The 25,471-nt window shown below is 47.4% G+C and overlaps 1 protein-coding gene across 1 annotated transcript in view; it reads right to left on the reverse strand.

The window, feature by feature from the left end:
* Positions 1 to 25,471, reverse strand: part of P3H2 (prolyl 3-hydroxylase 2) — a 62,332-nt gene that overhangs the window by 1,347 nt on the left and 35,514 nt on the right. The window contains exons 2-13 of the mRNA XM_062498998.1: positions 13,734 to 13,880; positions 12,588 to 12,777; positions 9,734 to 9,865; positions 8,532 to 8,674; positions 7,045 to 7,134; positions 6,531 to 6,571; positions 5,953 to 6,047; positions 2,643 to 2,770; positions 2,009 to 2,104; positions 1,764 to 1,914; positions 1,119 to 1,236; positions 883 to 958 (exon numbers count right to left, since the gene is read on the reverse strand). Of these exons, the coding sequence (XP_062354982.1) occupies positions 883 to 958; positions 1,119 to 1,236; positions 1,764 to 1,914; positions 2,009 to 2,104; positions 2,643 to 2,770; positions 5,953 to 6,047; positions 6,531 to 6,571; positions 7,045 to 7,134; positions 8,532 to 8,674; positions 9,734 to 9,865; positions 12,588 to 12,777; positions 13,734 to 13,880 (1,407 nt within the window). The remainder of the gene's footprint in view (positions 1 to 882; positions 959 to 1,118; positions 1,237 to 1,763; positions 1,915 to 2,008; positions 2,105 to 2,642; positions 2,771 to 5,952; positions 6,048 to 6,530; positions 6,572 to 7,044; positions 7,135 to 8,531; positions 8,675 to 9,733; positions 9,866 to 12,587; positions 12,778 to 13,733; positions 13,881 to 25,471) is intronic.

Consider the following 25,471-nt stretch of genomic DNA (forward strand, 5'->3'; position numbering starts at 1 on the left):
TGGGCTCACCGTGGTCCAGGGCTTGGGAACTCACAGGGCATCCCTCTGCATCACCCCAGGACCTGCTGAGCTGCTCTGGGGGACGTGTACAGCTCTGGGCACGGCTGGAAAAATGTGTGGGGGAAATAAGGAGGTGTGAAGCTTGCTCCTGCTGTGTAGACATTGTGCAGAAAGGAGGCATAATGGCATGGAGTCTCTGCAAAGCCTACAGGTGACCACCTAAAGCAAAATGGGGCCATGGCATAATTCCAAGGAGGTCCAGGGTAAGCCTGGCATGGCTGTGAAACATATTTTTATTTATTTCTTCTCTTGGCAGAGTCTACTAAGAGTCCTGCAGGACCTTAGGAGCAAAGGTGCCAACCAAATCAAGCCTCAAGCACTAAAGTAGACACAATCTACCCTCCAGCTTTCTCCAGAGACCCCAGCATGGTGCCCAGATCTCTGTCCAACCAGAGAGTGGGTGTCCAGCTTCCTTAATGGCCCCAAAACACAGGTGAGGGCTCACGCCTGAGCCACATCCCTCTCAGAGTCTGATGTCCACCACTGCGACCCACTCTGGAACAAGAGACCTGGATCAGGCACTGCATCTGTATGGAGACACCAGTTCATGTTTGACCAAGAGATGGGGTGGCAGCTCAGCAGTTCTCCTGGTAGGGACAACAAGCAACCAACCCTCTGCTTGCACTAGGGTGGGGAGAACCCCTATTCCACAGGTTTACTGATTGGCACAGTCTCTAGGGAGGGAACAGATGGTCTGTGCACCTCTGCAGCAGGATTTTGTATGGGATGTTTGCAAGGTAGGAGCCACAGGCTGCCTGGGGAAACCAGAGCCCTGAGCATGGACTGCTGAGAAACAGCTTTTGGCCCACAGCACCAACTCACTGTCACAGTTTTGGCATCCATCTCGGTGAAAATGAACTCGCCACCTTCAAAATCTGCATTCATGTACAGGAGGGCACTGGGGAAGGAAGTGGGAAACCCCAGTTAGGGGAGCACTGGGGAGGTCTCAAGGCTGACCCCCACCTCCTGGACAGATCCCACATTGCTCCACTAACACATGGGTGGTGGACAGCCAGAGGGAGACATTCCCTAGGGAGATTTCTTCCCTTCCTTCCTACCTGTAATCCCGAAAGGTGTAGGCAGGAGGCTCCTTCCAGCACTCATTGGCCTCGGGGTCCAAGAGGCAGTTGTCAGCATGGATGGGATGGCTCAGATCATTCCTTCGCTCCTGCTGGCCTAGGCAGGACCATGTGGAGGAAGGGGGAAGGAGAAGGGATGGATGAGATGGAAATGCCATGCTCTGTGGGGTCTCATCATGGGGTGGGAGACTACCCTGGCCGACTCCAGGAGGTATTCACAGGTGAGAGGAGGAAAGGAATGGCTGAGGAGAAAAGGCAACATCTGAGGACTCAGATCTGCACAGCTCTGCCTGTTCCTGACTGCAGGAAAGTGAGATGGAGTGCTGGAGCTGGGGTCAAAAGGAGAAGGGATAGACAAGAGGAGGCAAGAGAAAAGGGAGGAGAAAATAGGAAGAGTTGCAGATATGAAAACCAGGAAACATCCCAGAAATTATTTTTTGGGAACAGCAGTGCCCACTTTCTACTGCTGTGGGACGCTGACTTTGCCCAGCTCTTGGCCACTAATTTAAGCATTAAGCAAAATAGAGCTACTCTGGGCTTGGGACCCCCACTGGGGACCCTCCCCACTATGGAGGGCTGAACCCCTCCCATCCTCCCTGGTCCACTGCCAGCCCCGTTCCTCACCGGAGAGGGCGGTGCGGCACACCAGGTGTGTGTAGGAGAAGTAGAGCGTGGAGTTGAGCAGGAAGTAGGACTCGACAATCCTGCGAGCCTTCTCACTGATGTCATAGAACAGCCGGGCACTCTTCAGGGGGACACGGCCCTCGTAGCCATACTGGGCATGGAGAAGGGCAAAGAGAGCTCAGTGCATGTGCAGACTGGGAGGGAGGCCATGGGAAAGGAGGAGGAGGAGGAAGAGGGAGCTGTACCTTGAGGGCTTTGAGGACAGTGGCTCCTTCAAATCTCTCGTTCGGGGTGTGGGGGGAGGTTTTGCCCCTGTAACCATCTCCAGCCAACATGATCCCCTGGAAGACATGAATACAGTTGAGGGATGAACTGGTTTGTCAGGAGAGAGGGATCTCCAATGGAAGTACATGGCACCCTCTTCACCAAATCACACAGGGCAGCATTCACTGGGCCAGGTGAGTTGGGATAGAAAGGTACAGCAGCTCTCTGTGAACACAGATGCTGGATATCAACCACTCACCTCCTAACTGGGGATGTTCAGGCACCCTCAGTCCCTTCCTAAACTCAGTTAATGGTGAATGAGAAGGCTCAACCAGGCTTGCGGATGAGCATCCTTTGGGGTTGTTATTACATAAGGACAGAGCTCTTCCTGCACGGGCTCTGTCCTGCAGTGTGTCCATAAGAACAGCCCAGGATGGACAGCAGTTATGTCCCATGCTGCAGTTACGGGTGTGCACTGGGGACAAGCATCCACCTGCTCTCCACAAGCATCCTGCCATCAGCTGTAACACTCAGCAAGGCATGAACCCAGAAGCTCTCCAGAGGCTAATCACACATTCAGCTGTCACACTCAGCCCAGAGCCATTGCCCACTCACACTGGCCACCCTGTGCAGCTCCCGGCACTGCTCCTCTGAGATGACGTTGTCCAGCAGCACTCGCTGGGTGCCATTCAGCTGCTGAGAGTTGTAGACAAACTTCACATCACTGTAGAGAAGAGGGCCTCCTGAGGAGAGACACAAAACCATCCTGCTGAACATGCCCTAGCCTTGTCGACATCTTGTACAGTGGCTGGAGGCCAGCTGAATTCCCCCAGGTGTGCTGACAGGCAAGAGCTCCGCAGCAGAGAGCTGAGTTTGGCCTCCCATCAGAAACAACAGAAACAGAAGCAATGGGCACACAAGAAGATGAAATCAATTTGCTGCAGGAGCATCAGCATTTTCTACCTTCTCAACAGCTGCCTTGCAAATGCAGGGACCACAGTCTGGAAACACCAAACACACAGCGGGACACAGGGAGAGACAAGGACAGTGGCTAACTCGGCTCTCCAGCCCAGCTGTCAACACCAATGTAGGTTCCCATTGCATTTGTCCTGTGTGGATGCTGCTGGCTTGGCAGGCAAAGCCACTCTCTGCAGCTGTCATCAGTGTTTTTTGTCTTCTATACACAGAGAAAACCTCACATGGTGTTGAGCTTGCAGAAAACATTGCCCTCCTCCAAGAAGGAGAGCAGGGAGTGGGTGAGGCAGAGGACTCTCAGTGTAACTTTTTGTTGTGTCCCCTGCCCAGTTGTTGTTGGGCAGGGAAAAGTTTCAAGGTTTGTGAGTGCTGGCCTTTCAGGCACTCAGCTTCATGGTTTCTCACAGCAACCTGTAGTTTCCAGCCGGCATAAAAAGACCGGGAGAGCAGCTCAGACTTTTTCCACAGGCTTTATTATCGTCCATGAAGGGGTCAGGCTACAAATCCAAAGATGGGGAATCACACGTGTACTTTTATAGGGTTTGGGGGATCACTAATAAGCCAATGGAAAACAGGGTTAACACATTTTGGCCAACTGCATTATCTATCTTTGTTTGGGACAACCAATTATAAAGAACCAAACCTAACCAATAATATTCTAAAAAAAAATAAGAAGAGCTTATATTTTTCTAACATGAATCATTCTAAGCAAGAAGGTTTTTTTATCTCAAAGAAGGTTCCAGGGGGCTGTCTCAGGGGTGTTTGCAGAGGGATGCATCTCCTCTACATCTCAGGATAATCCTCCTCCACTGAGGCAAAGGAGCTGCCATGGCTGTCCCTGCCATCCCTCACATGCAGCCTCTGAGCTGCCTCCCTCTGCCTGCAGGCTTTTTACGAGAGGCTTCAAAATATCCCCATCAAATTTGGCTGATCAAAAAACCAGAGCAAGGCCCCTAAACCACCATCTTTTGAAGCCTCTTCCACACACTTTCTCAAAGACAGAAAATGAAAGAAATGGTAACAATAAAAGCCTAAACTAGATGTTTCTCCGGGAGAAAAATGAAATACATCTAAACTGTGAGGAAAATTATTTGTTGTCACAGACAGGAAATGAAATACAAGAAACAAAGCTGCAGAGCTCCTCTCACCACACGGCACAAGGAAACTTCTCTGTGACAGTACTTCTGTAACTTTTACTTTTCCTGTCGAGTCAAAAATGTGTTCTTGGCAGCTCTGCTTGGCCTATGGAGGACACGTAAGCCCCACAGAGCCCTGTCATTAGCCCACAGCTTCACTTCTGAAGAGTTAGGTTTCTTGAAAATGGGAAAGATGGGATGTTTCTGGTGTTCACTGTGCTGATTTTGTTGCTTAATAACCACACTTATTGCAAATGCAGATGGATCAGAATCAGAATTCTCAAATTCAAATTCCTGGCAGGCTCCAACACAGGGCTGAGTTTTCCAGCTCAGGTGTTTTTCCTACCCAGCCACAGGCACATGAGGGGTGAACATAGAAAGCATCACTCAACACTTCCAACACTTCTTCCTGTTCCTCCCAGGGAACTAGTGGGGCAGCTCTGTGCCATGGGCACTGAACCCTCGTCCCACACTGACAGTGGGATCCCACCTGCTTTCCTTTTCCTGCCTGCTCGAAGCACCAGCAGAGAGACAAACCTGTTTCCTGTGTCTGTGCTCTGTGAAAAACACCCTAAAGAAACTGAGGAATTCTTTGGACTTTTGGGAGTGAAGAAATTGGCAGAGAGGAGGAAGGGGCGAAGGGTGGAAGTACAGAAGAGTACAGAATTAAAATAGACTTTTCTCTTTCAGACTTTTCTTTTTCCAAGTAAAAAGAGAGAAAGAAGAAAAGACAACAGTGAAAGGCAGCAGCTGGATGGACAAAAATCCCAGTTTCTTTTTGATGGTTGCAGTTTTCTTTGTAAACAAAAACATTCTGCAAGTAAACCAGAATAAGAGCATAGAAAGAAATAAAACAGAAAGAAGGACTCTGAAATTACTTGGTTATAAACAACAAACAGGCCAACAAGTATAATTTAACCAGCTCTTGGCTTAAGCAAGATCTTTGGTATCTTCCTGCGGTATTTGCCTATTTTATGTACAGCTAGAGAAGGGATAACAACACTCTAAACACAACACTGAGCAGCTGGACACAACCTGGGCAGGGGAAAGCTGTGAAATTCCCCCAGAAGCACTACCACCCATTGTATTACAGGGAGGTTTAATTGCCTGCTGCTGTGGTGCTGGCTCACTAGAGACACAAGACACCTCCTGGCTTGAGACCCTGTTGTTCTGCAGCAACGACTCAGCTTTGGTGCTTGGCTAAAATATTGTTTTTCAAAATTGTTAAGGGGAAAAATCCTGTCTTTAGTAGAAGATATTATGGTATTTCCTTTGGTTGCTGAAAATGTGCTGAAATCAGTTGAAATGTCTGCTGACAGGCTTATAAACAAACGATTTCATGTGAGCTAAGACATGAAATCGCAAGCTTAGTCTGCAAAGAGAAGCGGTTGCTAGTATGGTCTGATCCAGCACATTTAGCAAAGCATCAGGACAGGCTGCTCCCAGCATCCATCCCACTGCAGCCTGGACAACAGGGGACACATTGATCTTAAAAGCACCTGGAGGAAAGACTACTGTTTGCTGCTGTCACTTTCCCCATGGTGAGGAAGACCCAGCTCCACATCTCAGAGCTCTGTACTGAGCAGTACAGCAGGAGGTAAAAACAAGTCCAAGGGCAGAGCAGTGCCCTGGGATCCACAGACCCAGAAATGCTGTGGCAGCACTGAAAACTTCTCTGTCTCTTAAACAAAACTTGAACTCCCTTAAATAGGAGTGGCCCTCATTGCTCGGTGGCCAGCCTTTGCAGTCTGTATTCTCTAGCAATAGGAAAAAAAAAATTCCTGATTTTGTTGAAACATCTTCATCAACCTTACCTTCCTTCAGCTCTCGATCTGGCTTTGGCATGGGTTTCTTTGTCAGGGACAGCCGGGGCCCATCCTCTGGTTCACTGCTGATACTTGACGGGACACTGAGGAGCAAAAGAGAAGAGGAACATCATGACTTTGGCCACAAGTTCTTGGACTTTCCCTTTTGCACCCTTTGGAAACTAATACACAGAAACCCCAAGCAAATCAGTACTTTGTACAAATGTCATAACCATACAAGTTGAAGCCCTCACCCTGCCCTGTGACAAGCATTGCTTTTCTGGTAATGGGAGAAACAGTCTCCACCAACAAAGCACAGACACCAACAAATCTGACCAGCACCACTTGCCTTGTCCACCAAGTCCCTCTAGACCATTGCTGGTTTTGAGACGCACAGCTAAAATAAAGTTCTTGTGGGAATGTTTGCAATGGTAAGGGACAAAGGGCCCTAATTGAACCAGAATGGTGTGCTGGGTGGGTGGGCAGTACCCCTGAGTAGCAGGCCGGTCCCCACCATGAGCACATCCCCTTGATCCCACTGTGGGGAATGGTGAGGCTGCAGCTCAGCTGGGGTGGCTGTGGCTCACCTGTGCTCGTCCTGGCGGGCGCCGTACCTGTTCCAGTAGTTCTGTGGGAAAAGAGAGGACAAACTTCTTCATTTAATGCTCTAGCAAACGCCAGGGCATTACCTGCTCTGACTGACTCCCAGGGACATCAGCCAGTCTCTCTGGTTCCATCCCACATAACTTTTGGGCAATGTCTTGAGTTCACCAGATTGAAAATATGAACCCAAACTGGCACTGTGTGACGAGTACCTAGGAAACCCAGTTCACCCAGGCATCTCTGTCTCACCCCATCACCATGGCAGTGGCTGAGACTCAGACACCAAGAGAGCTGGATGAGGCTGTACATGCCTCTCCTTCACCCCAGGAATGCCTTCTTTGCCTTGCCATCACTATTTTCCTATAGGGAACAAACAAGGCCAAGACCCAGATCCTGAGTCACCTACACAGGACTACATTTACAGGAGAGGGGCAGGGGGGAGCTGGTCCTACAGCTGTGAAGCCCTGGAGGTGCTGGGCACAGCACACCCGGCGTTACCGGCTCCGTGTAGGCGTATCCCAGCCCGGCCGCAGCCACCTGCAAGAGGTGAGACTCCAGCTTGTGGCGCCTCAGCAGCGTTCTGGCTTCCTGAAAAGAGAAGGAAAACAGGAGCAGGTGCACATGGTCAGCTTTTGCAAGACAGGTGGCAATGCACCTCTGCTTCACAGGGCTTTGGTTTTCATGCAGCGCTGCAGGCTGCTGTGGGGTGAGGGATGCTCGGAGCAACCCCAGGCACAAGGCTGAGCCACTCAGTACATGACAGGAGGTGTTCAACAACTCATTTAGGAAGCCTGGATCCCCAAAACACATGTCCACAGCTGGCAGAAAGTCCTAAGAACCTTGGAGAGCCTCAAAATATCTGGGCAAAAGGCTGTCCAGAGAAACCCCAGCTGCAGAACAGGGGCAAGTTCAGGCTGGTGGAGCAGGGACCCTGTCTGGGCTGTGCCTCAGTTCCCCACATGGAGCCCATAGCGTGGCCCTGGGATGCACTCAGAGTACTTGGATGGGGCCCACAAAGCATAGCAAGCTGGAAATTGTCCATCAGAGGGCTTTATTTTGAATGAAAAATCTGCAAACAAAACACTGGTACTTCTCCTAGAAAACTATTGTGCAAAGCAAAAGTCAATTCAAGTCAATTCATGTAAACAACTAAATGTTTTTGCTAACTTTAGTTTTTTTTTTCCTAGATTCATTTTATGAGGGAAAACAACATTTTTTTCTTGTTTTCTTTTTTATCATTTTGCTTTTACTTTTTTAGTACATTACCAAATTTCCCTTGATTTGTCAGGAAGACAAGGAATTCCCAAAGGAATGGAAACAACAGTTCCTGTCAACACTATGTACGGTGCGAGGGGAATGAGATGGGACGGGATGGGATGAACTTCTGTATGGTGAGGAAGGCAGCCCCAGGGCCACAGATAAAGGCTGCCCAGACTGGAGAGGAAGCCTCCTGTCCTGCTGGGTGATGGAACACACACTGTTTGGTTATTTGACTCCAGCCTAGCTTTGTGATAGCAGAGCTATTCCTTGCAGAACAGGCTGAGCTCTGAACTCCAAGCTAAGGGACTCAAGAGTAATGCTGAGATCCCAGCCTCCCCTGGGAAAATAATTCTCGGCCCTCTCTGAAGAGATGCTGCCCTTTGCTCGGTGTTTCATTCATTGCATTCCTCCTCCGTGTTTCCGCCGGAGCACTGGGCAAGAGGAGGGTTTGCACTGTTGGTCACTGCCCTCCCTGCCCTTGCTCAGGATTTACTAGGCTGAAGTCCCCATTTAAAGCAGATCCTGTCCACCAGCTTCTCCCCCACACCAGTGACTCTGAACTTGCACCCTGAAAATCACCACCTCAGCATCACCAGCGAGCCCAGCACTTCCACTTCTCTTTTCAAAGTGGTCCCACTGGGGGAAAGCTGCCAAACTGCTTTCATTTCCAGATTTCTTTTGTTAAAGCCTCACACCAAGAGCTCTCAAGTGTCACTCACTCTCACCTTTCTGGGTTTGATGGTGGCTGGATCCACTGTACCTTCCAAGAGACCCTCGTAATAACCTGCATTCTCCAGAACATCCTCATCGTCCGGGTGGAAGAGCAGGTAGGACTTGGCACACTCCAGGGCTTTTACGTAGTCACCAACTGGGGAGCAACACAACAGTGGTCAGGGGGGCACAGGGGGCTCTGCAGAGAGGGAAGCACAGCCTGAGCTCCCCATCAGCTGAAGTGGCAGCCCAGCACTTCACAGGGCTCTTTTGATGCGACTTGGTCTTAACCACTCCACAGCAAAGAAAGTGAGGCACAGAGACAAAACTTTTCTGCCATCATGCACAGAGCACATGGTATCCACACTGATCCAGCTGGATGGGGAGGATGTGGATACTGTCCAGCATCAAACTGCTTCTCATCTGTGCAGCATCTCTGCAGGCCCAAGGGGTTATACCCACCACAGTAAACCTCTATCTGGGCAGAGGAATAAAGAAGCCTGTACACCACACATGAACTGACTCCTTCTGCTTTCTTCTCGTTGTGTTGATGAATGAAGAATCTTTATGTTTGAATAGAAATTTTGACCCTTGCACAGTCTGCCCTTTGCAGTAAAGAGTTATTAGCAAAAGCTTGAGAGACCAGATTTCTGAAGACTTCTATTTTTTTTTATGTAACTGAACACAATAAAATAGCATACAGAACCACACAACTGGCATTATTTTTTAGCACTGTCAACCCCTGACATTTTGCCATGCTGCCAACTCCTGCAACTTTATTGTGAATCTTAAAATATCTGGTAATTGGTGAAAATTGGCATCCTGGGATAAGCTTGAGCTAACTCATATATCTGTTATATATTAATTTAGAAAATGTGAAACATATAAATCCCAAGGATTTTAATATCAAAAGGCAAATGAAAGAATCCTTAAAAAGCATGATTTATTTAAAGAATAATAATGTTTAAGCTAAAGGTTAGGCTTTTAAACCTGACTGATGATCTAAAACACCTTCATAAAACAACTGTACTTCAGTCAACCTGACTTTTGAAGAGAGAATTTCCAATGTCCTTTGCTTCTGTTTCTGACCATGCTTCTGCATCACTGTAGCATGGACATCAGGGGAAATAGCCATACTCCCACATGGAGCAGTTGAACTCGTACAAAATGACCAGCACTCAGCAGGTGCTGTGAGGAGCAGCACAAGAGACTTTACCTCTGTAATAGGCAAACTGCAAGTAGTCGTAATGGAGGGGCAGGAAGTTTTCGATGGGCGAGATCCGGCCGGAGCGCGTGGCGAGCTCTCGGACACAGTCGTGTTTGCAGGCCAGCACCTGCATGTAGTGATCTGCCAGGAAAAGAGGGAGAAGGATCTGAGCTGGGAAGGATGGTGACGGTGCTGAGACAGGGACAGACAGAGGTTAAAACTCCTGAGCTGTGGGATGTGCTCGGAGTTTTACCTAGCAGGTGAGTGTGTGCAGAGGGAAAGAGATCAGGTTCCTCTCCAAAGCCGATTTGACAAAGTTGAAGTTACATTTTTGCCCCCCTTAAGAAACGCCTTCATCCTCCTGTCAACTGTAGAGGGAGCCTGAGCATCTCTTTTGAGTGGCAGGAGCTGCTGCCTCTGCCCAGGGAAGCTGGGGAGCGCTGGGACTGCAGGTGATGGTTGCCCTTCAACCCCAAGAGACACACCCACAAAGCAAGCAGAGAGGTGAAGACAAGGTGGTGCCACGTGAAATCCAGCTCCAGACTCCCTTCCTTCAGCTCATCTTTAATCCTCTCCTTTCCTGCAGCAAGAAAGCTCCTGAGGGTGCAGGGTGGTTTAGCTAAGAGGGGTTGGTGCAGATTCCCAGTACGGCCAAGCAAGGCAAGTCTAAAAGGTCTGAGGTGCAAATCTGGGCAGCAGAAATCCCCATGTTTGCAGCTTCTCAAAGATGAGGTATCTCCCAGGGAATCACAAGCACATGATAAGCATCTGCCATTAACAAAGTTTCTTTAATTGGTAAGAGCCCACAGTATGGGCGTTGTACCAGCTGTACAATTTCAAGGCCAACACTGACATCTGATTCCATTTTGAAGCCTTTGCTGCAATGTATTTATGAATCTCTTTTGCCTGCTCTGTCTCTGCACACCATTAAAAACCTTAAGAAACAAACAGGCTTGAAAATAACCATGTGCTCAGCTACGAAAGCATTTCTTAGAGCTGCCATAGAAACTGCCTAAGGAATTTGCAATGAAATCAAGTGGAAACTCAGAACAGTGCCTATGTGCTCTTGACAGGTAGTCTCAGTAGTTATCTGACTTACCATGCACATCCAGGGTTATTACATTAAGAAAAGCAAGAAGTGAAAGGACATAAATCATATCTGTGTAATTTATACCTGTTTAAGCATCCTAGATCTGAAATAATCCATCCATCACTGGGAAGCACCGCCTTTTCTTGGTACTGTCAAAGTGCCCTAGAAATATGCCTTATAGACTGGAATCAACTCACTGAAATATATCTGTCCCTGGGAGGAAAAGGTGAGAGTGTTTTCAACCCCGAGCAGCAGCACAGCAAATCAGTTTGGGATTGAAAGTTTGAAAAGACAAATTAGTTTTGAAGAAACTTAAACGCTCTTTTCTTGATGTATTACATGTTCCCACTCCCTGCTGAAACATCTGGCCCTGAGTGCCTTGGACCAGGTGTGAACTTTGGATTATGCTGTCCTGGAAGGAACCACCTAGTTTCCTACAGAAAAGCAGTTCCATCATGGATCTTATTCCCCTCCTTCAACTCCCTTTGGGTTCCTGAATGGTCCTGGGGTTGGGGGTTGTTATGGCCAGGCACACCTGGCCAAGCCACAGCACTTGCAGGGACCATCTGGCTGCTGTCCCTCCCAGGTGATGTCCTGCTCTGACATGACCCTGTCTGTGCTCAGGATGGGCCAGCACACACACACCCCTCAGCTCACTGGGGCTGCACTCGATTTGCCCAGCACAGGAACAGCTTGCCCTGTTTGAAGAGCAGCAGCTTTCAGGGAGAAGGATGCTGGGTTTGCTTTGCCACTGAAGGCTGCTCTCTTGATGTGGCCCCTGGTGTCCTGGTCAAGGCTCTAAAAGCAGGCCTGATCAGCTGACAGCCACACTGGTACCAAGTCAGCCTTTCCAACACTTCTGTTTTTCACATGGGTAAACAAACCCCCACCGGGGCAGCTTCCCATCCAGTATTCTGGTGGTTTCTCCTCATGGTCCTTTCAATTAGATTTCCTGTCTCGGCACAAACAGAATTATGCAAACCCAAAAAGGAGTCTGCATCTTAGTGAAGTATTTTCCACACAAGAAGCAAGATTTCAGGGCTTGATGAAACTCCAAGACCATAAGCAGATAAATAAGATTTCTGTCACCAAACAAACCTTAATTTACTGCTCTTCCTTCCCTTACGACTAATTAAATGTAATCTCATTTCTACTGAGAATGAATTGTTTTAATCCTCTCTGGCTCAGAGCCACACATGCAAATCTGAAGATTACACAGCAACATTCAATTCTCTCCAGAGATTTCAGTCAAGATCGTAATTAGGTGGGCCTCCACTAATGACAAATCCATCCTTTTGGATGGGGAGAAAATCCATGTTACGAGCCTTTCTGGCAACATTCCTGGCCACCTGGAGCATGGCCAAGAGAACTCTGCTGCTCTTTTCATATGCTCTCAGAAACAGAAAACATAAACAAAGGCCAGCAATGTCTAGATTCCAGGGAGGTGTGCGAGACTGTTTACAGGGGAAACAGAAGCAATTTATGATGAAGCACCTAAACTTCCTGCTCTAATGGAAAGCTGCAAATGCTCCACACAACTGGAAATGCAATTCTTCTAGCCCAGCTTCTATTCAGGACCAAAATGAGATGTTCTAGTTCACTGTCCTCTGAGTTTGCACTTTCTGGGCTTCCAGGTGCCTCCTGCAGCATTACTCACCAGCAGCAGAGATGGAAGGGAAGACACTTCAACAAATCCAGCCAAAGGCCCAAACTCAATAATTAAAAACACTTCAGGCCAAGGGTGAGAACTCTAAAAATGCAAGCAGACCTCACCTGCAATAGCCTCATAGAGACCAGCCTTGTAATCCAGGTACTCATGCTCCTCAAATCTCTGTGGCCCCTCACACATGAGCTGGCAATCCTCATCCTCAGAGTAGTAACCTTTCAAGGCACGCTCCAAGAATTCAATGGCCAGCTCGTACTCCTCCTTGTCATAGTGCCTCACTCCAGCACTGTAGTCCTCCTGCAAAGCAGGCAAGAAGAACACAGACCGTGAACAGGCTACACTGCCTGGAGCACAGCATCCTGCCCTTGCCACCTGCATATGCTTCTCAAAAGAAGGCACAAGGGGACAGGGACAGGAAAATATTCCCAGATAGCTATCAGATATAACTACAGATATAACATGGTACCAAACCATGGTTAAGCCATCAATGGACTTTTGGACCAGTGGAACCTAATAAACCTACATAAATACCTTTCTGAACTCCTCCTTACTTATGGAATCCTCAGTACTACTCCTATATTATGCATTACATTTTAAAAATCCTTTTTGTTTTTGGTTTTACCCTTCCACCAAACAACATCACTGAATGCCAAGGGAACAAATTGGTCCTGACCAAGGATGATCTTTCTTAGAATGGCCCCCAATGAGCACCTCCATTAATTACACCCAACAGCCACTCCTGCTCCCTTGAGTCTTGTGAAATTGGGAACTTGAGGGTGGCCCTTGGGCTTTTGCTTTGGAGAGGTGAAGACAGCTGACACTCTCTTGCCTACCACTCTGCACCCTCACCAGCACAGCCACCCATGTGCAAGTACCTTGCCCAGGTGGGAGAACTCAGGTCAAAAGAAACACACAGGAGCCAAGTTCTGTCATGGAGGAAAAACACAGGAGCTGAGATCTGTCATGGAGGCTTCCAACAAAGCTGTCTGATAGTGTTTGTTCACAGCCATGGATGACCCCAGAGTTCTCAGAATAGAGGGACCAGGCTGGGGATGTAGCAATCAAACAAAGAGCAGAGTGCTTAGAGAAGGCAGGAGCAGGCTTATCTTAAGTGAAAATGCTGAAAGGGAGAGTTTGTTTTGCTGTACTAGCAAGAATTTACCCACTCATAGATGCATGTCTCTCGGCCTCCTAATCTCTCCTCTCCAGAATTCCTGACACTTAGGGTGGGCATCTCTTCAGCTCAGACTTACCATGTGCTGTCTGGCCTCCTGGTCAGTCAAGCTGACCTTCCCTGACGTGGTCTTGTAGTTCTCGAGGTCCTGCTGTATTTCCATGTGCTCAGGGTTTGCCATGAAGAAGGTGTGAGCTGCATTTGCTGCCTCTTCTAGCTTGTTCAGCTGTAACAAGGTGAGAAAGACCAAGTGAGGTTGGTGATATAGGAAGGTGAACACAGCAGTTTATGCTGCATCCTCTGACATCCTTTTGACACCACTGGATTGGGAAATTATGGGGTAACAAAGGAAAACCTGAATGCAGAGGCTAAAGATAAAAGCTGAATTGAGAGGAAAGTCCCATCTAAGTGAAATGGAAAGAGCTGGATTTCCTGAGACACAGACAAGTCACTGCAACATGGTCTGTTGGTGAGGGGATCCAGCCTGTTTTCCAGCAGCACATCCTCTTAACTCAGTTACTCCAACCCCTGCACAGTCCCAGGTGGAAAGATGCTCTCATGAGATATGAGATGGAGAGAGGAGGGGAAAGCAGCTGCAGACTGCTCTCTCTCTCTACAAGCCTTGGAGCCTGGACCATGTTGAGGCTGAGGGCTTCAGCCTGGAGATGGGACTGAGGACCATTTATTAAGCTCAGCTGTGCATAGCTGCAAAAGGCCAGACTCTGCTGATGGTGGCAAAGATATAAAGAAAATTTTATTTCGATTTACCAGGTTATATTGGGTTTAGACATTTAGAACTGAGACCAGCCCTGGAGAAACCCTCATAAACAAACAGAACTGTTAGTGCTAAACACATCCATGGCAGCTGCTGGGAGTACCAGGAGCAGAACAGATGTTCAGGTGAAACCTCTGCACGAACTAGCAAGACAGAAGTCACTAAAACACTTGCTTCTGAAAGAAAGGCAGCACCACAGAGTAACTAACAAACTGCATTCAGGTCCCAGGGATATATCAGCAGTCTGACCCAAACATGTCAGCCAGGGCCTGGCTAGTGCTAGTCCAGGCTAGGTTGTGTCCAAGTGTTCTCCTTGACAGCAAAACCCACACCAAGTCCTGTGCCAGTGCTGCAAGGGTGCTCCTGAGGCACCAGAGCCAGCAAGCTCAGGCACATCCATGTGAGAAGGTACAGCAGCTCTCCTGCACAGGCACCCAGCAGACAAACCCCACCAGCAGCATGAGAACAGAGACCTGCAGGGAAGCAGAATCTTCACATCTTGTCGTCCTGCAGCAGGGCAGACAGGCTCCAGGGCAGGGCTAGCCCAAGAAACATACAGGAGTATCCCCAAAAGGAAGGTGAAAGCCACGGCATCCCAGTGTGCTCCTCAGGTTTGCACATCAGAGCACAGCTGTGCTGCAGTGCCCACAGAAACGCAAAAAAGTTGTCTTGTGTAAACTTCAGAAGTTTTTAAGGATTATCTCTGTACTGACAACATGTGCAGGGAAGCCAGATTTTACTGCAAAAACAACATCTATTCCAGTCTTTCATCTGGAGTTTTCCAAAGGACATCACTCTCCATAATAATCCCTTGGCTTTCCAGCAGGCATGAAAAATGACTGTAAGAATTTTTTAACTAGGACAGCACATAAAAAAACAAAACCCTTTCAGAGCAGAAGTTTGGAAGTTTTTGGTTTTTCAAAAAAGAGACATTCCTATTCAGAAACATATGTTCCATTTTGAAATAGATCATTTCAACATAATCCCACTCTGGAAAAGTTCATTGCAGCTGGACACCATCCGATGGGGGATAAAGGACTGACCAGAGCATTTCACAAAGGGAATTCTCAGGTCCTGCTGAATGTCTGTGGGAATGCCACTGCAGCTGGTAGTTACACAGTTAAGATGGAATACAAGGTTTGTTGGAGATGTGAGCTGCTGACCTGATCCAGAGGACTGCTAAGAAGTCACTATTTGAGTTGCCTGGGGGAACTGCATTCTTCCACACAACAGATTTCTATTCACAAACAGCCCCTGCCTGTGCAGATTTAAAAGGGACTAAGGACCTCTCGGAAGGGGAAGTGGTCCCTCAAGACACAACCTGCAATAGTCTGCTGTGGGATGTTCTTTTTCCCCTTAGTTCTGGATCCTTTTCAGGAAGCTGTCAAAAATTGTCAGAGATCCCAGGATGGGCCCAGTTCTTCTGGATAGCATCCACCCCTGTCAAATAGGATGAGTCTGATTTCTAGACAACAGAAAATCTCTTTCAAACAAGGCTCACACTGTGTCTAGTCCTGCTGGCTCTACACAGAAGATATGACCTTTGGAGTTTGCTAAGTGGACTTGAAGTAGAACATTTCAACTCAACACTTTTCAATTTATCACGTTCCATATTTGCCTTAGAAACATTTGTGTAACACAAAGAAGCCAACAGCTGCTAAGTTTGGGTGAGTTTTAAAGTGGGTGAGTGTATATAAAAGCAAAATTCCTAACTGGTAAGACACATTCAGAGTCTAGCTCTGACATTAGTTATGAAACACTCTGGGGAAACTTCTGCCAAAACACCCTGAATTCACAAGAAGCAGGATATTTTGGTGCTTAAAAGTCAGGGCTGGGACTCAGGATACCTGGACTCAGTTCCTGGCCCTGTCACAATCTCACTGTGCAGCCACTGGAAAAAAATAATTTTGTTTTCTTTGAGCCTGACTTTCCATTGTTTTTAACTAATAACAATAAAAATTATAGCATTTCTCCCACAAAGTAGTAATTTTGTTTATTTGGATGGCAAGCAACTTGGGGGCCATAAGCATGTGCAAGCACGTAACACAAGAAGATTTGGATCTTTGCACAACTGCTGAATGAAAATCAGCAAGGAAAAAATGACAAATATAGACTCAGAACCTCAGTATGTGCACTAAGGTCTGCTTGCTCACCCCACTGGAATGAGATCACTGGACTGCTGCTGCTGCTGCTTTGCACCAAACCCTGTGTATTTCAGCCAGAGAGGACACAGGAAATCAGAGCATCAGGACTGAGAGAGCCCTGGGAACACTCTGCCCTATCCATTTTGATTTTAACATACCTACATCTAGAGCCCAGAAGGGGAAAACACAACATGTAGGTGCTGCTGGGCTCTGATGCTGGAAGATGTTTATTTCCCTCAGTGTTATTTAGGAGTGGTTCATTTCACAGAAAAATAGGGAAAAAAAAAATTTAAGCAGCAGAACCTCAGATGAAAGAATTTCAGCAAACTACAAATGCTCAGTTTCACTCCCATTTGGGACAGTGCTGGCCTGGGCTTCAGTTGGATCATGGTTTCCAGCCTGCAGAGGTGGATAGGACTAGGAAGGCTGCTGTAACTGGAGCATTGTGCAGGAACAAACACAGGCTGGAGAAAGGACCTTGAGTGAGCATCTGGATTATCAGTAGACAATTGAACCCAGTTCTCACTGATAACCATTGAGAAAATCCTTTATGGGGTCTTCATGGGCTGCACAGTGACACATAACAACACTAACAGATCCTCACTATTCATTGCCATTCTGGTACCTGCCAAGATATGTTTAAGCCAGCAAATTCCACGTTGAGCAACCTGATTTGTACCTGTGATGCCACTGTCACCAACCTGCTGGGCTTAAGAAACAAGCTGTCTCACTGAAACATGTCAAACTTGCTGCTTGATTTTACCCCCACTTTGGCTGCTGGGTCCCCTAAGGAGAATCACAGAGGATTCACCTCATCACTAACACCTGCCCCCAAACACCCCAGACTGCCTCAGCCCCCTGGGCAGGCACCTGTTCTAAATTCACACTTGCCTTCACTACTTGCAGACAAATGAATTCTGACCAAAGCCCTACTGGTTCCAGATGCTCAGCAAGCTGGCACAAACTCCTGTTCCTTCCCCAGGGAAAAGGCCTCACAGCAGCTCCATGGCTTCAGCTATCATGACCCAAAACTTGCAGTCCTTTACATTTGCTCTCAGGAGCTTGGCAGTGGGGATAAGGAAGGGGCAGGGTGCCAGGTCTGTGAGACGAGCACTGCACAGCTTTACAGTTGGCTCATGCAGCCAGGGCTGCCCTCCAGTTACCACTCTGCTTGTGTTGAACATTGACACACTGCAGCTTATGGGGGGAAGCAGCTGTAGCCAAAGCAACTACAGGTATTCAGCTGCTCCCAGCTCACCTTGAGCTTTTCAGGGCAAAAACAAGGATGAAAGAGGTGTGAAAGTCAGAGGATTTTAGAAAGAATGTAGCCAAAGCAATACTGATTTTGACTGCCTGAGAAATGAGGTCACAGGTGTGATATAACCAAGACGTCAGACTATTTTTCATAATGAGTTCCCATTGCACTGAACTTAGTATCAGGTATTGGCAGCTGTCGTGCATTCTGGGTCGGACTGTCCGAATCCGATCTGCTTCCCTATTAAGGTTTCTTCATCACATAAAATATAGTTGCAGTTAAAACTTTCTTTTGATGGGAACAGAAGTAAGGTTTATATACTGGAAGATATGTCAGATCCCTCAGCATTTCTTGCCATACCAGGACTGGACCTGCCTGCACATAACCTCAGTTAATTTAGCAGAGTGTATGAGCTTGGCATGGAGCTTGTGATGAAAAATTTCAAACCATTCAGCTGACCTAGTAAACAAAGTCTCCAACCTCACAGACAATCCCTGGTTTGCTGAACAGATAATGTTTTTCTAATGTTTTTCTAAACTTTTCCACAGCTCCAGTGCTGCTGTGTTGTATTGAAGGCTTAGTGCACTGGGCTCTGCAGAGGAAGGAGGCTCTGGAGCCTGCAAGCACAACAAGGGAAATAAAAGGTTCAATGTCATGAAGGATTAATCTCATTGAATCTGTGCAGAGCTTACTGCCCAGGTGAGTAGGAGCAAGGAGTGGTGAGATGGCTATAAATAGTGTGTGACCTTGTCTCAACTATTTTATTATTGCAAATATGAAGAAAGAAATTCTCCAGAGAAGTTAATCGGGAAATTTTCCCTCTGCTGATGGGTCACACATTAGCAGAATGATGCATGAGCTGTTTGCAGCTCACTGTGGCACCAACTGGCCCCACAGAACCACAAAAATCAGAGAGCAAGGCAAGCACACAGCATGAAAGGACCTAAATCAAGTGCAGGGAGTAGGTACCAAGAGCCAAAGGTGTGGAGCCAGCTCTAAGTACAGAACCACACCATGCCCTGCTCTCTAAAACTTCTACCAGTTTCTTGTCTTCCAATTCAAGATCAACAAAGCTGCCTTCTATCCCTGCTGCTGCTGTGAATGGGGCAATAATGATGCATTTCTGGAAGCTCCACATGATCTTTTCAGAGGTTTTTTCATTTTCAAAATGAAGACAACCTCCAGCCTGCTTTGGACAGCTCCTCTTAGACCACCCCAGCCTGTGTGCAGCTGCCTACCAATCACTTTGGTAGACCCAAATCTAAAACAGAAAGAAAATGCAGAATTGGCACAGGGAAAACCTCTTATGAGAAAGGAAATTTAGAAAAGGCTTGGGGTTTTTTGTTATTCCAACAACTGATTTTCAGGACACAAACATATGTGGATTGGTAGGTACATGGTCAAATGAGCTGACTAGATGATTAATTAGTCTCCACAAAGTGGAAGTTATTTGGATATCTAAAACCAAATTGAACACACCACTTCAATATTCTTCATGAAAAAAATTATTTCAATTAATGAAGATGGAAATCATATTTCTTAATGAATCTCTCACTTGAGCCATGCTGACATTATTTTATGTGTGCCTAAGTCTGTGCTGAGCAGACTGACTGGGTAACCCTGTCTGAAAGGGCAATTTGGCATTGAGAAAGCAAATTAGATTGACCCTTACATTCTCCCTTGCTTCTCTCTTTAACACGCTCTTCTTGAACTGTTCCCAGGCACTTAAGAATGAAGATTTCCTCACGTTTCTGACTGCTTCAGCACACACTTGTGTAACAAATTCTGCACAAGGAGCAGGGCATTTACTCACAGCAAAACCACTTCCCAGCAGGAAGGACTCTTCCCATATAAATCTCCCACAGACTGAAGCATTGTAAGATTCATCTGCAGAGCAAGTGGGGGAAATGTGTTTGTGTTTACTGAACCTTCAGTCTGACTGATTGTGAAATACACTCTGAGACACATTTTGTTCTGTGTAGACACTCAGTTCCACCTAACAAACTCTGAGAGGATCTAAATTGTGTGTGAAGCAGTATTTTCAGTGAGGAAAAGGTGGGATGTATTCAGTCCTCCATTCCATAAGGTTCCTACACCCCAGAATTTTCCTTGTCCAGACAATGAATCAGTGCCCTTGGAGACGAGTAGCACACCAGTGGCAACAAGCAGTGCTTGATACTAAAAGGTGGCCAGTATGAAAACAGACAGGCTTTCCACAGCAAAACTTTTCCTTGCATGTCCTTCCTCCTGTTGTTATAACATCCCTGTGGCTGCCTGAGCTGCTGCTCACCTGGAAAAGTATCAAAGATGAGCCCAGGCATTTGAAGGTAATGAAATCGAGCAGCTGGGAACAAGCAGGATGTGACTATCCCCTCCTCAGAGACCACCAGCACTCCTGTAGGCCACTGTCTGTTAGACAAATAATGAGCTTTCATCTGATATATTGACTGATAACTGAGAGGCAGGCAGTCCCCAGAGTCATGAAAACACCTGGGAGAAGAAAGGTGATTCTTACTGAACACGCTGGCAAGGAGTGAGGAAGGCCTTTGCTACCAGGGGAGGAGGGTCTCATGCTTTTAAGGGAAAACAAGAACAAAACAAACTTGGCAGACAGTTAAAAGAAGCTTTGCAGTTTAGATGTGAATTTTCTCCAGCATCCTGCCTCCCTGGACACTGCAGCTAATCAAGCTGCACTGATTGATAACTGGGTCAGACTCCTAACCCAGCTGCCTCCACAGTGGTATCTCTATGGAAGTAATTACTAAAACACTTAAGAAAAACACAGCAGAAAAATCTGAGACAAGCAGAAAAATTCTTACAGCAGAAACTTTCCTCCCTTTCTATGGTTTAGCAATGGCTCAGCACCTCTTAGAAGAGTCAGACATGATGAGCTGTTGAATGCCCTTTGGGAGCCAGTTTCCTGTGCAGATGCAGATGCTTGTCTGCTGCTACTTAACAACATCCAAACAGCTACGTGTGTCCCTAGAATATGCCCTTCTTAGAAGACACATGATTTTCCATCACCATCCTGGAGCCAGGAAGCAACAGCAACCTGGTGATAAATGATACTTGTTTTTTGCAGCCCTTCTATGCTGTAAATCAGGCTTAAGGCCTGTGCCAGCCTAAGGACTGCCTCCCTACCTTTCCCTTGAGTAGTAGAAAGGTCTTCTCCTGAAGAAGGTGCTGACTGACTCGGACAGTGGCCATGGTCAGTGTATGGTATCAGCACCAGAGCTTTAGTTTGAAAAGCAGAGTGCAGGGTGGGCAGCAAACAGTACTGTGCTATTGGAGGAAGAGGTTATCTCTCCCTGCCCTCATCTGTGATGGGGCAGCAAAGGGAGAAGCAAACAAACCATAAATTTCAACAACAGACTCACAGCATATTTATGTATCGTCCCCTCACACAAAACCCTTGACAGTCTTCAAGGAAATGGTTTTGATTCACATTTTTTCAAGACACAGTATTTCTTGAATACCTTTTCCAGGGCTCAAGTCATAAACCAGAAAATAAGGACTGACAGCTGCTGAATTCATGGCAACCATCATGATGGCGATGGACATTAGGGCACTGCAGATCTGATTAAATAAATAAATAAACAAACCATCAGACTCCATTTCAAGCATTTTGCAAAGTCTGTAGAAAATCTGCAGATTGGGGGTGGGCTTTGCTCGTCATGATGGGAACTGACTGACGCCAAGGGGAAGAAAACTAAGCTTACGCCTTAGGTGGGTTTGAAGAAAACTGCCACATTTGAAAAGAAATTTCTGTGCTGATTCACCACTGATTCACCAAATAAAGTTTGCAGAGAAAGGGAGAGAGTACAAGGAAGAAGCGAAAATATATCCATAGTTCTGCAATTTAATCTTGGTTGGTCTGAAAATCAAAGGAGAGATCTTGCCAGGCAGGAACACTACCTGTATGGGCTGCCAAGTTCAGTGCTAAGATTCAATTATCCCAGGAATCTTCCCCCAGCAGTGGCCAGGGGTGGACAATTGTGGGCAAGGCATAAGGACATGGCAGGTTCACAGTGACCCTCACACACAGGGCATTGCCAGCAATGTCCAGCAGCTTTGGGCTTTCTGAACCAGGATTTGCCTCTGGACCACTGTGCTGAAAAGCCACTGATGGCCCTGGGAGTTGTGTAATCCTTTCTGGAACTCAATTATATAAGCTGCAATAAATAAGGGATTTGGGATGTTTTAAGACATCAGTATATTATTTTCACCAGAGTACATGTGTGGTTGAGAAAGACCCACCACTAGTCTATGTTAGAGTTTTCAGAAAACTTGGAACTACAAAGTACACATTGATTCATTGGAAGGCAAGAGGCATTGCAGCAGCACTGCAAAACTCCTCCAGGTTCTTCCAATGCTCAATGCTCGTAAAACTCAAACCCATCTGAATAGAACAGGGATAGGGTTTCCCACCAAAATGCATCTTCTGAAATGAAGGGACATGAAACAGGGCAAGGGAAGGGGCCCACAAACCACCTTCTCATCCAGAACACTGAGAGCACATCAGGTCTCAAGGGTTGATGACAGGATGAGTATGCTGGCATGGGATGGACTGCTGACTTCACAGCAGAGCAACCTCCAGATGTCTCTGCAAAATTTAACCATGAAACTCCTGGGGCAAGGCTTCCCTTTCATAAGGGTTGACACCCAGAACAAAAGCACACTGAAGAACCCACCTTCATGCATTGCCACATTCAGTTTACCCAGCACCACTGAAGAAACATGTATTTCATTTGGAGAGGATATAATTCTATGCTTGCAAATGTGCCTCTTTCCCTCTCCAGCTCCCCCAGCTTTGATGAGCACTGTTACTAATTTGAGAGAGGAATTGCTGGCTTTGAGAGCAGAGTAACGCCAGTCCCCAGTATGACACCCCTGGCAGCCCAGGGGCACTGTATGGAGATGTGTGCTCTGCTGCTCAGGCTCTTGGTGCAGCTCCAGAGGCTCCTGTGAAGTTACACCAGGGCAGATTTGGCTCATGCTCCAGCGAGCAAGGCCACATACCACTTGGACAATTGCCTCCATACGTGACACACACCACAAGTCTCAGCTGGATTTGCTGCTTCTGCAATGAAAACACTTTGCTTGCTTTCCCCAGCCTTGGCTTGGTAATCATTACTAAACACTTATCAGCTAGACAGCCTTAATTTCCTGAGAGCCTGGACCTAATTACACCAGGAAACATGCTGTTTTTTCTTCAGACACTGAGAAATGCTGGTTTCTGAGCCCTTCTACTGCAAAGTTCAACTTTGTGAGGGTAGGGGAGGGAAAAAACACAGCCAGATCTCAAGAGGCAAACGCAGTGATCATTCACAGAAATGCCCTGGCTTCACTCTACATGATTAATAGTAACAACAAAATGCCACAGATATTTCATCTCCCCTCCCTCCCTTATTAATCTTAGCTGAACCCTGCGAGGACCCTGCAAAGAGGTATCATTTTCACTGAATTGCAGGTAAAGGAGTCTGATGTCTCACAGCAAATCAGAACCAGACCTGGGGGCTGCTGGCTCCTAATGCCATTCCTCGAAGGAGTGAAACAAACCCTGCAGCTCCATCCTGTTATCAGGACATTCGATCCAGGGGTGGATGAAGGAGCCTTTGCCAAATGTTCTGCACATAGAGCAGCGCTTTCAAACCCCTCCTTTGTGCCATGGGGCCCAGTGGGATGTTCAGTCACAACTGCCCACTTGTAATAGAGCCCAGAGTATCACCATCAAATCAAACTGTTGGTTAATTAGCGTATAACCCCCCCCCCCCCCTCTACAAATGGACAGTAATGGAGTTATAGAGCCATTAGCACCAAATCACAATATCTGCTGCTGCAGTAGCATCACTTTTACCCCATGAGTGGCCCAGGAGCTGCTGCCCATCCCGGAGGGCTGCCAGACATCCACATCCAATGGGAGAGACCTAAGGCAAACCTGCTTGGAGAACAAAGGCGAGGAGACTTGAGCTAAGTGGTTGTGCTTCCACTGACTGAGGCTTCCAGGCATTCTTATTAATCCTATTCTCCTGTCTCGGTAAAGAACCTACAGAAATGCAGAGTGTGTCCTACCACTGATAAAGTTTTGCCTTCACAAGAATTAGTAGAATGACATAGGTGGCATGTGTCAGCTCCCAGTTTGACCAGTTCATATGTGGCCAAAGGAGTGTGTGACCCAAGGGGAAGTGGGCACCCATCTATCCTTGAGAGCAGCCAAGAGATGTGCCCTCTGCAAAGGGCTGATCAGTGGCACATCTGACATTTCTGATCTGGGTGCACTCCTACAGGTGTGTACTTTCACCCTTCTTCCTCACAGCAAGTTGGAAATAAGACACAGACCACTACCCTGGACAAGAGCAGTGCATGGGCTGGGCACTAAATCTGCACACATTCCTGTAGTGCAGGCAGATGTGGACAGAGCCAGGCAGGATGCCAGCCACAGCCTGGATGAAGTTAAACACATACAGTGTTAAGCTCCATCATCTCATGGCCCTGCTTGCTGGAAACCCTGCACAGACACACTTCTCCACAACCTTCTTCACATCAAGGGCTGAAAAGCATGATGATGGATAACTTTCACAGTTCTCCTACCCAACCACAAGCTCCTCGGTTTCTCAATTCTCAACCGGCACTAGGAAGCAACATCCTAAAGGATGTATGTGTCACTTGAGGCACGACACAGGTGTTTATTCCATCACTGCTTGCATTGCTCTGCCTGCCTGGGATGAACAAAGCAGCTGCTTGGTGCAGCTCCAGGGAAGGACGGCCCTCTGCAGAGGGAGCCCTGCCAGCTGCAGGATGATCCGCAGCCCAGAGCCTGTGGGGAGCTGGACAGGAAGGCAGCAGGATGCCCAGGGAGTGGTGTGTCCCACAGGGATGCTGTGGGCACACCCTGAGCACAGGCTGTTATCACTCACAGCACTGGCACGCTCTGTGTCCCTGCTGCAGCTCCAGCACTGATGTCACCCTGGCACCCTGAGAGACAGTACCTGCTGTCTGGAGCAGGGCTGTGCTCTACTATGCAAAAAATGAGGAGCTGTCTGCCCTTGCTGAGGACACAGCAGAAGTCATGCTCCTGTGAGAAGCTAGTGTTTTCCAAGCACTGGGGTTCTGCTTTCAATTGCTGGCTCTGGTTCTCATTTGCTGGTAATTCTTCTGCCAGGCACTAAGCACCCTCATGACTCAGTTTCCCTGTTAAACAGGAGCACAAATCTTCTGGCCCTGACTGCTGGAAGGCTGAATGACAACATTCAAATACCTCAGATGACGTGTCAGGGCTTAAGACATTGCAAGATTTTTCTGTTGATCTGAAAATTACGCAGTGGACTCCTGTAAGAGCTCACTCAGTCCTTATAAGTGGCTCTTTGTCACTGTTCCCATCCACACCCCAGCTCCTCTTTGAAAGGCAAATACCATAGAAAGCTGTTTATAGAAACTGAGATCTAGAAAAGAGAAGTCAAATAGGGTCAGGCTCTCTATGGCTTTGCTGCCCAGAGCTGTGGCCAGGGGCTGGCTTCCTGCTTCCCCTGTGACTGCAGGGAACACTGACCCATTTGTCTGAGGAGCCTCCGACGTGGGTGGGTGGGTGGGTGGGTGTCTCCTGCCCCTCTGCAAAGAAACATTTCATCTCCAGTGGAAATAGC

The sequence above is a fragment of the Cinclus cinclus genome, chromosome 10, assembly GCF_963662255.1.
Source record: "Cinclus cinclus chromosome 10, bCinCin1.1, whole genome shotgun sequence".
Taxonomy (NCBI): Eukaryota; Metazoa; Chordata; class Aves; order Passeriformes; family Cinclidae; genus Cinclus; species Cinclus cinclus.